The 16261-nt window shown below is 50.4% G+C and overlaps 1 protein-coding gene across 1 annotated transcript; it reads right to left on the reverse strand.

Moving 5' to 3' along the window:
* Positions 1-472: 472 nt before the first annotated feature.
* LOC142905654 (uncharacterized) lies at positions 473-13184 on the reverse strand. The gene is made up of 6 exons (XM_076052522.1): positions 12640-13184; positions 7613-9738; positions 6759-7050; positions 5967-6089; positions 4620-4784; positions 473-2156 (listed from the first exon to the last, which is right to left on the reverse strand). Exons 1-6 carry the CDS (start codon positions 12881-12883, stop codon positions 2074-2076), a joined length of 3033 nt encoding a protein of 1010 aa, XP_075908637.1. The 5' UTR covers positions 12884-13184; the 3' UTR covers positions 473-2073.
* Positions 13185-16261: the final 3077 nt, after the last annotated feature.

The following is a 16261-nucleotide window of genomic DNA, read 5'->3' on the forward strand; positions in this document are numbered from 1 at the left end:
GACATTTTTCAATCGTCAAGACCGCCTCCCCTTCAACCCGAAATGGTGTGCGGTGAAGTATCGTCAAATCCCCGCGCGACAAGGCGAGGCCTCCATCCAGCAGTGGATCGTCTGTGCACGATTTATAATTAACGGTTGTGTTTTAAACGGTGACTGGGTTGTAACTTGGGTTATCATCGAGAAGCCCGGTTTAAAATAAAAAAATATATACATTTCACAGGTGGCTGAAATGCAGATCCCGATCAAGATGCTCCGGTGGTTTGTGGCTCGGCACCCTCAGAACACGGCCAACTCTGTCGCCTCAAAAAGGAAGGTAATCTGTAAGTAGTAGCAGATGACGGCTATGGTCAGACAATTAAAAAAAAAGTACAAAAAGACGAATATTTGTAAAGCTTCGACAAAACCAATACTTCTTCGCCAAAAGCACAATATGTGTGTGTGTAAAGAATAAAATACGCAAAAGCCAAAATGATTATGGTTGCTTACAAGTTCTATTTTTATTGGACATTTTCCACAAAGGGAACTTTTATGTTGGCCATTTTCCAGAGTCCCACCACTTTATGGTCAATGGACCTCCGACCGCACTCCGTTAGAAAATACGAGATGTGCTTAAAAGTCAACGAATGCCGACGGATAGAGAAAAGGATGAATTTACGAGCGATTATGATGATCGCCGTGCGTGTGTGCGCAGACATTCAAGCTCGCCGTTCCAAAGTCACTTTTCTTCACAGAGACTTCACATCAACCGTAAGAGTGATTAACAGACGTTACGAAATCTGTGCATTGCACAGGTACACAATGTACTACCAAGACCAATATATAATTTCTCGAAGTGCAAATTGTATATATTATCTGTAACACTGGCAATATTGCATTATAACATTATCACGAGCAAGTTTATTACAACTATTTTGACCAGTTACTTAACGAAATATTCAGACAATTGATGGTTTTCATCCGCTGCACAAAACACTGGAGCTGGATTTTAATGCATGGAGCGTGAAACACGGCAACTCGACATTACATGGAACATGACAAGACAACGGATTCATATTCTTGGTTCTTTCGGTAAAATCATGTAGAAGGGAAACAATAAAATAGTAAAAATAACGTTAAAAAAACCGCTACTTTTTTCAAATTTTCTTGGTGTGGTTTTCACACCTGATTATGATTGCTTGTGTTGCAGTCGAAACGTCGTGAGAATTGTATTGTTTTATATTTTTATTATTTTGTTTCCCTTCTACGTGACTTCACCGAAAGAACCAAGAATATGAATCCCTGCAGTCACGAAAGCTTTAAATCAAAATACAACGGATGTTTGAAAAAGCCTTAAGAGACAGCCGGACGGTTACATACAACGATAAAGCTCATCTTAAGCCGGGCTCACATCCGAGGGATCGCTCTCGAAATCTCACAACTTAAATCATCATCCCCGCAACTGCTTTGTCCACATCCGAAGGAGCAGTTGCACAACAAGGACAATAAATTGGCTTGTTCAAGATAGTAAGTACCAAGGTACTTGATACATTTCCTACGTGACGAAATTCGTCCCTGCAAACTGTTGAGCAGATCGCTCGAAAGTGGTCCTCCAATGTAAGTAACCGGTTGCATAATTGCTCACAACTGGGGTTTGCGGAACCGTAAGTACAAGAGATTGTGTTGCGTGCTAAAGGGAGTCGCGCAACCGATCACTCAGGTGTGGACCCGTGCCTTTAGTAGCACCCACATTAAACAATCACACGGCACCACATATCCCCACAATCCTAAAACAGAACAGTTTTACAAAGAACGCACGTGAAACTAGTCTCAATAATTTTCCGTGCTTGCTTTGTGAAACGAGCACAAGCCGTCGACGCCCTTTCTTGGACACCAACACGAAGGATTTGTGAACAGCAAATGGGATGTTGGCCTATTTCTATTATTCGTAACAAACCCTCTCAAAAGCGAATTCAAAGAAGCCGGCAAAGCCACTCAAACCCAAAACAGCAGTGCCAACAAAAAAAAACCCCCCCACTAATAACAAGCAATCGTGCAAAAACGCCGCAAAACATCAAATGTCAAAACCGATCCACGTCACGCGTCGTGCTTTCCACGTTGCCGATTCGAGTGGTCACCACGGGAGGAGCTACGAACCTTGCTGCTGTTCCGGATGAAACCTTGGGACAACAACAATTCAAGTTAATACAAATCCCCTTGCCATGGAGGGGCCATTTCCCAAAGCATCACCCCTTTTTTCGAGCAGTTTTTTTTTTTCTTATGCCTTCGTGCGCACACGATGGCAATATGCGCAGGAGCCAGATGAAAATATCACAGTGTACCAGCCACGACGAGAGGGCTTCACAAGGGGAGCATTAGTGAGGTTTTACTCTTCCTCCTCCATTGGAGGAGCGCAGGCTACACAGTGGTTTACCATGCAGTCCATGGTTTTGGGTTGCGTGGCCACAACATCGCAGGCCTGTGGCCTCTTCTATTTTTCCCCATTCATGATGGAGATGTGGCGCATCAGCCTGTTGATGTTCTGATACCATTGTTCATGGTTACACACCGGCGTCTTTGAGGAATGGTTAAAGCCAAGAGAGGAACGATGATGTTTGCGTCTCTAAAATGAAGGCATTCACTTTTTTTGAGTCTGCATTGTTCCCACTGTTATCCAGCAGCAGTGTTCTTCTGGATCTGGGCGAGATTCCATTTAGGATGGTGAGAGGACTATCCTCAGATTGGGGGGGGGGGGCGGGGTGGAAAACAGGACTTGGCAAGGTACATTGTTGACGTCTTGGTTAATGGGCGAATGTCAACAATGTGCCACGCCACAGTCTTAGGGCAGTGTTATTGACCACAACAAAATTGTTCATACGCATGTTGAACGTCTTTCGCACCGTACGTAGCCAACCGTGCTAATCGGAGGTGCGGGAAAGGACAAACCAAACACAAAAAGCCGTTCTACAGAAACGAGTTTTCAATTTAGATTTAAAATTACATAGCTCCAGTGGCTTCCTAATCATTGGAAAAGCATTCCAGATGGCCACAGGAGCGCATCTGAAAGTGTGCAATGCAGTGGCCATCTTTGTTCGATGGCCAGCCAAAAAGCCGCTGCGAGGGTGAGCGGAGTTCACATGATGTTTGATGACGAGGTCAGCAAGGTATTGCGATTCAATTGCGGCAAACACTTTGCCTGTAATGAGTGCGACCTTACAACGGATTCGTTCAGCAACTGGAAGCCAATGCAGCTCGGCGAGCACTGAACTTTTGCGAACACTTTACCTACTGTATAAAATAAGCAGACTTTTTGTTTTTTAAAAAATCGGCACAAAGCTTAATGCTTTCTGTCTACACATGTAATGTTTGCCAGTGTGAGAAGCTCTTTGGCCAGACTTTCATCTCAGAACATTGTTATGGTATTGATAATAAGCCTATAATAATTCAGCTGTATCGCCGTTTGATAGATTGGCATTACTCGGAATCGCGATGATTCAAGGGATAATTCCGGGAACATTACTGTGCAATGTAGCGCCTGCAGTGGCTGCAGGGTTCACATATAATCAAGTCATAAGTATTTCTCCTGCTAAGCATTGAGGCAGTTCAAGTCCTGTTTACACCGCTGAATCGGTCTTGGAAATTCCACATTCCTATGACAGTGTCGATTCTCTCCCAAGGACAACCACTGGCCACCAAAGCAGTGCTAATTTTATTGACACTGGGCGGGATGATGGGCTTAATGAAGCCCCAACCAGGAGTTGAACTCTCAACCTCGTGATTACGAGGCACTCGCCTAAACCGCGAAGCCACCTGGCCAATTTTTTTGCGAAGGTTTTTCAACACTGTCAACAGCGTTACACCTCTGCCAGTCTCAACCGTAACTAGAATCAACCATAACCGTTTAACACAATTTAAGTAGTATTTCTGCCTGCGATTCATCTCTCAAAGTTGAAAATATGCCCCCCCTCCCCCAATTCATTTCCAGCTTTGACAACCCTCTGCTTGACGAAGGCCTCTCCTCCATCCCACGTCAATCAAAGGGATTACTGTACCACACTTGGCAACATTGGTAAGTGAGGGTTGGAGAGAGATAACTACGAACTAAAAAGTAGTATTTAAATTTGACCAGGTATGGCCCACCGAGCTATCTAGCTCTTTCTTTCAGAAGCGACCTGGCCCCCAAAAATGATAGCTAAACGAACTGGCGGCTTATCATGTGGAAATGCATAGCAGCCAAATACGTACGTTTCTCAATGTGGAGGGAAAGACCGGAGGACTCGGTAAACAGAGATAAACACAGATACAAACATACACACCGCACGTTGATGCAACAATGTGGCGGGGAAAAATGGAGGCCACGGAGACAAATCCCAGCGACCACGGGGAGAACGTGCAAACCTCAAATATACAGGCATCAGGGTTGGGATTGAACCCATGACCTCCTGTGTACCAGGTGAGACGGTTAACATCGCCACCACGGCGCCTATAACTGCCCCGCCCTGCCTGCCCCCCCCCCACCCTGCCAAATGCCACAAGTGGTTCAGATATCAAATGATCAAATTGCATGTAGTAGAATCCCAGAGCTCGTGGACAGGACTATAAATAATCCGACCCGATGAACGGCAGTAGATTATTCGTCTTACTTCGGCGCGAGTATGTGCGTCTTGGCTCCGGAACGTGCTCGTAAGCCTTGTCGATGTCCTGCAGTCCGTCAGGCGACCCTTGCCGCGAGCAGCAATCTCCTTGCGCGCCCCGCCTCTCCTCGCCCCCGCCAGCGCTCTCCGCTGCCCGCCTGACGGCCGGCAAGCCTGGGCAAAACATCACACGGTACACGTAGAGGGTGCAAGCCCTGCAACCACTGCTGGCAGGAGGACCGCCATATTTTAATACAGGGACTTACGGACATCCCACTGACGAACTTTCAGAGATACGACACAAACCTGGTCCGTGTGTCCAGTTGCCCGTTCGGACCGAGCGTCGTAAGTTCAACCGCCGCGCAATAGATGGCGGTGGTGGCATCTACATCTGCAGAACGTGAAGAACCAGTGATATCTACATCTACAGAACGAGAAGAACCAGTGGTATCTACATCTGTAGAACGTCAAGAACCAGTGGCATCTACATCTGCAGAACGTGAAGAACCAGTGGCATCTACATCTGCAGAACGTGAAGAACCAGTGGCATCTACATCTATAGAACGTGAAGAACCAGTGGCATTTACGTCTACAGGAGATTTACACAACTTTTCAAGCCATTCCCCCCGTGTTTAGTGTACATGTCGTACAACATGTTTGGGGAATCGCCAGGAGTAAAGTTGGACTTGCAAACAAATCGACTGGCGAACAGACCTCTGGAACCTAACTCATTCGTAAGCAGAGTCCCTATATTGTAAAACGGTGTGGGGGGGGGGGGGTACAGATATATTGCCAAAACAGTCTGGCAAATGGCTTTAGCTTCAATACAAAGCCAATTATTTTGGTAAAGGTAGGTAGAGTATGAAAGTACACAGCCTTAATTGCTTGCTCATCACCACCGCTAGAGGAAGGAATGCAACCAAACAAAGCTCTGGAGGGAGCTCTAGGGCACCTTTGAATGACACTGGCCGATTCTACCACGTTGGCCAGACATCTTGAAAGAGGTGGCACGTACCCATACTTGATCCCTCGGGATCTGATGATGGACCGATGAGCAAAGCCTAATCATCAAGTTATTAACAAGCAACAGATAAATAGCATGATAGATTGTTTCTCTTCTCTCCTTTGCGAGCAAGCTGAACTTTGTGCACGCGCGCGCGAAAACTAATCAACTGTATTTGCCAATGGAGACAGTGTGGCGAGCAAAAAAAAAACGTGTTGTCGACATTTCAAGAGACTAAGTGTGGCTGTGCCCCTGGTGCGCAGACCTTCGTCCAGCTGTGGACAGACCACGACCGACACTTACGACAAAGAGCAATGCGGAGATTTATCGCTCCAGCTCGGGCTTCGTCGTACCGGGCACAGACGTCGTGCTGCCCAGCTTTGGTCGCGTCAAGTGCCGCTGGCAGAAATGAGGTTTCACCGCCGCGATATCGTCGTCATTCTGGTCCTGCCCGTCGATATCGGTCTCCGCCTGGCCTGAAAAGAGAGACGGCAAGACACGAGTGTGTGTGTGTGTGTTGCGCAAGCATTCCAACCCTGTAACAGCGACCGACTTCAAAAAAGGGATGGAGAGATAAAAAAAAAGCCCGCTTAAATTTGGCAAACATTCCAGCTCTAGAGATATTTCTATCCCATTTGCACCATGCTCTCTGGACAGCATGTTCAGAGACAAAAACTTGCCCGGCTTTTTTAACCGACATGCAGTAACGAATAAGGCCAACCAAACCATCAAGCTTGGCACGTCACCTTCCCACAGACAATAAAAATCGCCTGCCATCTCCCGTAAAGCCGTATTTGACTGCTGGGAAAACCGCCGTCAGAGAGCGCCTATCAAGGTCGGCATGGCATACACACAATGGTGGTGCAACCCCTTGCAGTGTACCCCGTTTCTAACGAGGAGGTATACAAAAAGGAGGGTTGATAACAAATAACGGGTAACGCAAACTTGCCATGGCACACAAAGCACATTAAACTACTGCGCGAAAATCACACGAGTCTTTCGTGGCCTTCAGGCTGCATAGGTAAAGTTGCATGGACAAACTCGGAGGCCTGTTATAAGGGTTTATTGACAACCGCGATGATGTAGGTGTGATTAAAAAAATCCCCCCTCCCCCCCCCTCCCCCCCAACTGCATTCTTCCAGTACCATCAGCCATGCCGCCCGGGTTTCTGTGCGGAGCGCCGGCGGGGAAGCAGGGCTGCTTTTTCTGCCGGGCGTTTCCGCCGTTGGAACCACGCCGGCCGCGGCGCCTTCCGCCGTTGCACTGGATGGCGGAGAGTTCGACAACGGACTCTGGCAGAGTGATCGGCTCCATCAGGGCCCCGCGTTGCGCCGGGGGAAGGCCCGCGCTGGGAGAGCGGCGGGTGGCCGACGAGCCACGGACCGACACGTCGTCCACGTCCTTCTGCGTGCGACGGGGCACCTTAGAACGCCGCTCCTGAATTCGCGAATAACAAAAAAAGCACGTTGCGTGCGCGACCGTCGTAGACCCACCTTGACGGTGGTGCAGCCAACGCTCCCTGCTCACAAATCTGGCATTTTGCACATAATCTCGTATAGGGCTACTTCCGAGAGCCGTTTCAACGACCACTGGTCCACAAGGTAGATGAAAAGCACCTGCTCTACATATGAGATTAATGTTCATCACACGACAATAAATCCGAAATTTCATTCATCAAGCTGGATTGAAACCAAATCAAGTGCATGACCAAATTTAATTAGTTTTTTCCGTGTAGTTATCGGGAACTGGGCCATCAACACGCTAAACTTGAGACCTGTTTAACCACGGGCGGCCGAAACCTGGATTCTCCCCACATGCCTTATGGAGGCCCTCATCCAGCAGTGGATCGACAAAGGGCTACACAGGCCATTAGTCTTGAACAATTACAGGCTTTTATTTTTAGAATGCGCTTAGAGACTTAAAAAAAAACAATCAAAAAGGTGTGTAAAATGTGCAGAGCATTATTACCAACTACAGCATGGTAGGCATTCACACTTGCCTGAACGAATGGCGTCTTTGGGAACTGCTTCGCTGCAATTTTCTTGAGCACTGCGCCGGGCTTCCGATGTCTACGTGCCTCTTGTGGCAAGGCGCGAGTGGAGGCGCACGGGCTGGTCTGCGCATTATCCCGGTGCTTTCGGGTCGCTGGCTCATCCCCCCTCGTGTGCGATGGTATCGCGCTTCCACAATTGCTCGGCAAGACCTGGCGCGATGAGGGCAGCGGCACCCTGCTCTCCGTTCGCGCGCTGGCCGCTTCCAACCGTGCAAAGTAGCGTTCGTCCGCACCAGCCACCGCCGGTCCTACCTGCTTGTCCGCGTCGGCGCAGTGGTGAGGGGGGCGACGAGACTGCAACTGCGGTGGCGGCGAGGCAAGCTGTTGTTCGTAACCTCCGCTTGGTCGCACTGGGCTGCTGGACGTGGCCACGTCGCGATTTCGGACGATCGATGACCTCCGCCGAGTGAAAACTGCAGTGGACGAGGTTGGCCACTCCTGCCGAGGGTGGGGGGTGGCCTTCTGCTGCTGGCGGTCGCTCGCGATGCAGATGTTACCTCCCAAGTACGGCAACGCGCCCCTCATTCCATCGTAGTGCAGATGGCCATAGTGGTGCCGAGTATTTTTTGGTAACGGGACGTTATTGACCAGTGCATCCAGGCCACTGTAATTGCTGCCGCTGTCCAACGACAGCGAGAGGATGCTGGTTCTCTCCTTGCCGGTCCGATGCATGTACTCGTCGTCCATTCTGTCCAACCAGGCCCACGTGTTCACATCTGCAGTCGATATGGCAGGCAACGGCTCTTCTGTGGACAGCGAGTGAGTGGAGCTCTCTTCGTCTCCTGTGCAGCAGGTATCCCGGGACGGATCCGGCCGTTGCTGGTCGCCGCCGCCGCCGCCGCCACCGCCATGGCAACAATGCTCACGTGGACGTGGAGGTCTGTGGCAGCGTGGACAACCGCGAGAGCACACAGCACAAGTGCCCTCAGCGTGGCCACGCGGCTTGTCGCTCTCCAGTCCATCTTTGGCTTCGCCAGCCTGCGCACATCCTGCATCCCGCGTCGTGAAGGGCTTCTGGATGGCACGCGCCGCTACCACGTTCTCCGCTTCGTTACCCTCCCACGCGGCGTTGCGCTGCAGCAGACGCTCGTCAATTAGTTGGAGGCGAGCGATCGTCGTCGAGGACGGCATGTACTCGTCATAGGTCAAGGACCACATCTCGTGGGAGGAGACGTCGTTCTGCGAATTTCCCTGCATTCGCGCCGCGCCCTCCTGGCACGCGTCCGCAGCCGGCAAAATCTCGACACGCACGGGAATTTTGCTGGAGGCTTTGGCATCGTAAATTGGCACCGTGGACTGTGGGATGGGCCACACCGTGTGGGCAGGACCTTCTTCGCTATTCTGCAAGCACGGGCGATCCGTGGGCCACACAGCATCCTTCGTCGCCGCTGCAACGGTGGTAGCGCTTTTGGGTGGCACGCTTCCATCACGGTTGCTTTCCTCACCGTGGATGCAATCGATACCCATCCCACGGTCTCGACCGCCATTTTTCAAAAGGTCGCCCTCGGCCGTTACAGAATTGATGACGTCGGCTTCCGGTTGGGACGAGTCTGTGTTAATTGGGACCTCCAGTAAGATAGAGCTGGAGTGCATCTGCTCCTCTTGATCGGACGGCTCGGTGCTGGCTGGAAGGGAACCGATTCCGGATGACTGTTTTTTGGACGTCGCGGCTCCGCAACTTGCATTTTCCCAGTGTTCCGGTGGCATCAGCTGCTGCGATTCCTGCTCCCGATCGCCCGCCGCTGCTTTAAACACAGCCGGAACAACGTCCAGGTCATCGGTAGACGTCTGAACCTCCCTTGTGATCACCGGAACTTTTTCCGCCGCCGATGCCGCGGTGGCAGCCGATGCGGCGGTGGCAGCGGCTTTGTCGGCAGGTGGTTTTGCAGCAGCAGCAGCAGCACTTGCCGTGCGCTGTGCGCGACGCTGGTAGGGGACAGGAGGGAACCTGTACGGATTTCCAAAATGCCTCAAGTAAGGATGCATGAAGGGCTGTTGGTAGAAATGACGCCGTGCATCCTGCTGCGCAATGACATACGGCGGTATGTACGGGAGGCCGCCTCCAACGTAGCCTGCAAGGTACAACAAAGCAAGGTCAAGCGATCATAATTGGCCAATGTACTTGATGCCAATTATGATGCCAAACCTTTGCTCAACGTGTCAATCACCTAAAGGGCCCACTTCGTTCTTAGAACTCCCCCCCCCCCCCCCGCGTAGCCTCAGAAGTGCCGCTCTTATTCCTCCTAAAAGAGTTAATTTGGCCAAAAATATTTCGGCGTAGGGGCCGTCCATAAATGACGTCACGCGATTTAGGACGATTTTTGACACCCCCCCCCCTCTTCGTCACACGTCACAAAAAGTCAGACCCCCCCCCCTCAAATATGACGTCACAAAGCTCTGCCCCCTCCCCCCCCCAAAAAAAGATGCTTCAAATCGCTTTAAACTATTGTCACTGTAGTGCGTATTTAATGCGGCGCTGCACTCTGATGTTGTAGGAGAAAACATTTATTAAAAAAGTCTATTTAATTAAGTAGAACGTGTTGTCTATATTTATTTAAAATTGCGCATTTTGATGTGACGTCACATTTCTCAACCCCCCCCCCCCCCTCATCACAAATGTCTGACCCCCCCCCTCCCCAGGTGCGTGACGTCATTTATGGACGGCTCCTTAGTTAATCCACGTGTCTGGAATCTCCTCGCCGCTCATCCACAGCTTTATTTCCTCCCTTCACAACAACCCCCACCCAGTCCATATTATCAGAACCAGGATATACTCGAGGAATCCGATGAGCTATGAAGCTCTTGTTCACAGACATTGAAAAAAATTGATACTCCGACTGATGCTCCTGTTGTTGTGGAGTGACGCATGCAGCCAGCTATGGCTCTAGGGGTTTGGTGTTACATGTTATTTATGTAGTGATAGGTTTTTGTTGTTGTTAGATCGCGTAAATATGTGTCGTTAAACCCGCCACCACCCGACACAGCCAACTAGTAAGGTTTGTCACGTAAAACAGAACGTGGCCAATTCGTCACTAGTACAACACCACCGCTTGTGTGTTGGAGAGCAAATCCACAGCATTTACAATCAGAGTACGACGTTTCGCCAGTAATTACAACGAGCATCACCAGGCGGACAGCAACCAGATTTGCGACAAATCTTCCTAATTGGCTGTGTCGGGAGGTGGCGGGTTTAACGACACATTTATATATTTGCGCGATCTAACACACACACACGCAAAAACACATCTAGCATGGACGTTGGAGCTTCATTCGCAGACCGTGTGTATCCAGCCGTGGACAATCGGAGTTTGCGCGGGTGAAGGACAAACAAATCAAACGCAACAATAAAAAGCACTTCCTAAGAAATTCGTTTCCAAGATGCACACTGCGTGGTGAGAACTTCATCCAGCAGTAGATTGCGAATTGAAATGCATTCCCTACCAACTGCAGAAATCTCCAAGTCAGCCATGGTCAATCCACTGTTGGATGAAGGCCTGCCCAAGCCTCCATCACCATCAGCCATGGTCAATCCACTGCTGGATGAAGGCCTGCCAAAGCTTCCATCACCATCAGCCATGGTCAATCCACTGCTGGATGAAGGCCTGCCAAAGCTTCCATCACCCATCAGCCATGGTCAATCCACTGATGGATGAAGGCCTCCACAAGCCTCCATCACCATCAGCCATGGTCAATCCACTGATGGATTAAGGCCTCCACAAACTTTGATCACCATCAGCCATGGTCAATCCAATGATGGATGAAGGCCTCCACAAACCTCGATCACCATCAGCCATGGTCAATCCACTCCAGCCCCAAGTCGCTGCCACCACCTCTTACGATCCTGCGATGCAATGCATCCGCCTAGCACCCGAACCAATGTAAATCGTTCCATCTCTCTCGGTAGAATATCCTCTCGGCTGCGTTATAGTGCACGTACTAACTTAAAAAGCTAATGATTGTAATCGTTCATCTCCATTGTCGGCATTTATAAAATTACAATACCGTACTCCAATCCGCGCGATCCACACCTCTCTTTCACTACGCCTGTAATGTTTCTCTGGCTACAATACTCCAAGCCGCGTGATCCACACTCTCTCATTTCACTACACCCTGTAGTGTTTCTCTCGCTACAATACTCCAAGCCGCGTTATCCACACCTCGCATTTCACTACAACCTGTAGTGTTTCTCTCGCTACAATACTCCAAACCGCGTGATCCACACCTCTCATTTCACTACACCTGGAATGTTGCTCTCGCTACAATACTCCAAACCACGTGATCCACACCTCTCATTTCACCCCATCTGGATCCAAGGCCGCAATGATAATCAAATATGCTCAAAATGCCCCCCCCCCCCCTCAATATATTGCTATAAAATAGATTTGTGTTTAAATGATTGTGGTTATAGTTGTACTTCATTAATCCCTAATATCTGCCATTACATACAATGAAACAAGAAAAGGTAAAAAAAAGAAAAAACAGAGCAATGTAATACAATAACACTATTAGACATTGTAAAATATAAAAAAAATCCATCCCATGTGTTAGTGATTTTTTTATATTTTAGGCGGGAAATTCGTTTTCAAATTTTGATTTTTTTTCTGGGGGGGGGGGGGACCCCTAGACCCCCAGGAAGATTTGGTCCCCCCCAAATGTTGACTCCATGGCTACGGCCTTGTCTGGATCGCTTCCCTCGTCCGACCTCACAGCAATCTCATTGCTCCCCCCACCACACGCAGAAGTCTCATTTCTGTTTGGGGCCCCATCACCAACACTGTTGGGGCTGAGTGCCAGTCCAGGTGACGCCACCCAGAAACAGAGTGGGGGGGGGGCGGGGGCTGCCCAGCTGTGCCCCCTTCCCTCCCGCCTCGGGGGCCTCTACGGACCTCTGGGACGATCTGGCACGATCCTGGACCCCCACCCCACACCCCACACGCCACCACCACCACCAATGTGTCGATCTTCTCTCTCACCGGGCACGTAGTACGGGGCCTGTGGCAGTTGTGGCCAGGGCGCCATGTAGCAGGTCTGGTAGACGGGCAGCGGTGCGACCGCTGGGCCGGGCATGGCTGGCGGTGGGCCGGGCATGGCGGGCGGTGGGCCGGGCATGGCGGGCGGTGGCCCTCCGCCGGGCTGCCATTCGCCCGACGGGGGAGGCGGAGGAGGAGGAGGCGGTCGAGGAGGCTGCGAGTCGTACTGGGGGCCATAGCCGCTCATGATCGGTGCCGAGGAAGCAAGAAGTTGAGAGAGAGGGAATGAAAACCGATGCGGCGGTAATCAAATGTGGGCAGGCGGTCCCGTGCGATAAATGGGGCATTTGGCTTAGAATGTGTAGATGGTGGTGGGGTGTCTGTGAGCCAAACAGCGAGGAGGTGGTGGTACCCAGGTAGGCGGCATTGGGAGCCGTGCTGGCCCCGGGGCAAGGGACCCTGGGTCCTGAGATTGCCCAGAAGGGTTCCTCCCCGCCAATAAATGAACTCGCGGGCGAAGCTGAGCGAGACTGTGAAGCCACTCCCTTCCCCGTGGCAAGAACACCTACCAGAGCACCCCCCCCCCCCATAACGTCACTCATCATCAACTTCGTCAATTAATGGCGCCCTCGATTGTTCTCCAGATTGACTAAGATTTAAACAACAATAGAGGGTGGGCGAGGTGGGGTTGATGGAGCGGTGGCGCAGCGGTTCGCGCTCCCGAGTGAGCGATGAACCGCAGACACCTGAGTCTGATTTCTGAGTGCGATTTCCCGCTCCTCCAACCTGCCACTCCCACCACCCACCAATTCCCCCCCACCCACCAATCCCCCCCACCAATCCCCCACCCCACCCACCAATTCCCCCCCCACCCACCAATCCCCCCGCCCCCAATGACCAGCGTGGTGAAGTCTGGTCAAGCAACTATGAACAACAGAATGCACTGGCAATGGGCTGTAGATTAATATGAGCGAATTCTCCGAATGATAAGTCGCACTGCACCTCCCCACCCCCCCTCCCTGATTTAAGAGAATACTGGTAGTGCGTCTTATAAATCCGGTAGGTGTGTGCGTGAAGGACGCTGCTGCTGCTACTGTGAAGTTTTGACGCAGTCGCCCGCCACCAACAACGGAGGGCAGAGGAGCGGAGCGCCGGGTGGATAAAATACAGCAAGTTGGCACAGTCGGGGGTACAGGTTGGTGGTGCATCTACCGGTCAGCTCAGTCGGCCAACCCATGGCACCTGCAGGGTCTGTCTCGAGACCTCCTCCTGCACCTAGCCTGGCACAGTAGGAGGTACAGCTGGTGGTGCATCTACCGGTCATCTCAGTCAGCCAACCCATGGCACCTGCAGGGTCTGTCTCGAGACCTCCTCCTGCACCTAGCCTGGCACAGTAGGAGGTACAGCTGGTGGTGCATCTACCGGTCATCTCAGTCGGCCAACCCATGGCACCTGCAGGGTCTGTCTCGAGACTTCCTGTCAGCGAGCCTTCGACACTTCACGTGGTTGCCTCAAAGTGCACCTAGCCTGGCACAGGCGCCGTGGTGACGTCACCGTCACTTAGTGGCGAATGGCGGTTGTTGGTATTGGTGAGAGAGAGACCAGATCTGTGTGACTCTATTCACACTGGGCACAATTTTCTGGGTTCGTCTTACTTTCCCGAGCCTCTTATGATCCAGAGAATGGGGTAGAATGGTTATTAGTTAAAATGATTCATGTGGGAGGTAATCATCTGCTGAGATGCGTTAATGAGAATAACCGGAATATCTGATGCAAGTCGCTGGCTGCAGTTGTTTAACAATTGCCAATTAAACAATGGGGTTTATTTTGATCCCCATCTTTTAGCTCGAAAAACTGGTTTGGTTTTTAATGAAAATATTTAAGTGGAAACGTTTGAAAGAACAAAAAAAAGCATCCCGTGATTAAATAAACACGTGTAATTCCACTAAAGACCCAGACCATTAACTTTGAAACTAATTTGGAATTAATTTGTCACATTTAATGAATAATCCGAATACACATTTTTGCAATTCCTATCAAATCAATGGAAAATGTCCGAGAAGGCGTACTATTACGACTATTTTATTTTTATTTTACCAGGTAAGGCCCACTGAGCTGAATAGCTTTTTTTCAGAAGCGACCTGGCCACAAATTATAGCTCAACGAAGTGGACTTATCATCATCGCGTGGAAGTGTATAGCAGCCAAATACTCCAAACGCGTGATGTTGATTCTAAATATAGAGGGGAAAAGAACGGAGGATCCGGAGAAAAATACACGCGACCACGGGGAGAGAGAGACACGCAAACTCCAAATATACAGCAGCAGGCGTCAGGGTCGGGATCGAACTCACGACCTCCTGTATACCAGGCGAGGTAGTTAACATCTCCTAGCCACCGTGATGATGATGATGAAAGAGAGACACGCAAACTCCAAAATTACAGCAGCAGTCGTCAGGTTTTGGATCGAACCCACGACCTCCTGTATACCGGGCGAGGTAGTTAACATCTCCTAGCCACCGTGATCATGATGATGATGATGAGAGACAGACACCGCAAACTCCAAATTTCCAGCAGCAGGCGTCAGGTTTTGGATCGAACCCACAACCTCCTTATACCGGGCGAGGTAGTTAACGTCTCCTAGACACCGTGATGATGATGATGATGAGAGAGACACCGCAAACTCCAAATGTCCAGCAGCAAGCATCAGGTTTTGGATCGAACCCACGACCTCCTGTATACCGGGCGAGGTAGTTAACATCTCACCATCGTGGCGCCCCCGTGAGTTTTGTATACTGACGGAGATGGAGCAAATTAATCAGCTGGTGTGCGTGCATGCAGTTGACGAAGGCTTACGGAGGCCTTCATCCAGCAGTGGATTGAACATTACCGATGATTAAACCCGGGTGTAAACATTCACAACCCTCCCCGCTACTCATCTAGCGTGAGCTGAAAAGTCGATGAAGACGTTTTAGAGAAGAAGAAGAAGAAAACATTAACATTCACAGCCCTTTGTCAATCCACTGCTAGACGAAAGTCATCCCACGCCGTGTCGGTCATATTGGGCTGTTTGGCTCTACTACACCAGGCTTGTCAGTGCGGTTTAGCGAAGGTGGGTTAGTCAAACCCATGTGGCCGGGTTAACAGCGCAGTGCATCAACCACTGCGCCTCCCATGCACTCCACCTATCTTATATTTTATTACAATAATTGCAATTCAAGGCTGGCTTGTTCGCACTCCTTTGATAGTGTGATTTGGAGGCGGGGTTTGGGGGGGGGGGTGGATCACGGAGTGAGTGATTTGTTCAACTCTCGACGGCGGATACTTCCACCTCACGAGGGGTCAAATCTCCCCTCCTCCCCCCCTTGAGAGCTATCCAATTCAAATATCTACACGGGGCCTACACGTGACCAATGAGGGCAGGTACAAGTTTGGTGCAGCCTCATCTCTGGAACTGGTCGAGGTGCCCTCCGGGTGTAACACTCGAATACGAACATGCTTTCTGGTCATGTCCGACCATTGCCGAGTTCTGTGAACATATAATTAGGGTTTCAAGTTTCAAGTTTCATTCATTAGGTGTAGCCCTGTGATAATTCAATAAGGGTAATTCAATAAGATTAACAAGAC

This window comes from Petromyzon marinus, chromosome 56 (assembly GCF_048934315.1).
Source record: "Petromyzon marinus isolate PM22_M1 ecotype Great Lakes invasive population chromosome 56, UKy_Petmar_22M1.pri1.0, whole genome shotgun sequence".
Lineage (NCBI taxonomy): Eukaryota > Metazoa > Chordata > Hyperoartia > Petromyzontiformes > Petromyzontidae > Petromyzon > Petromyzon marinus.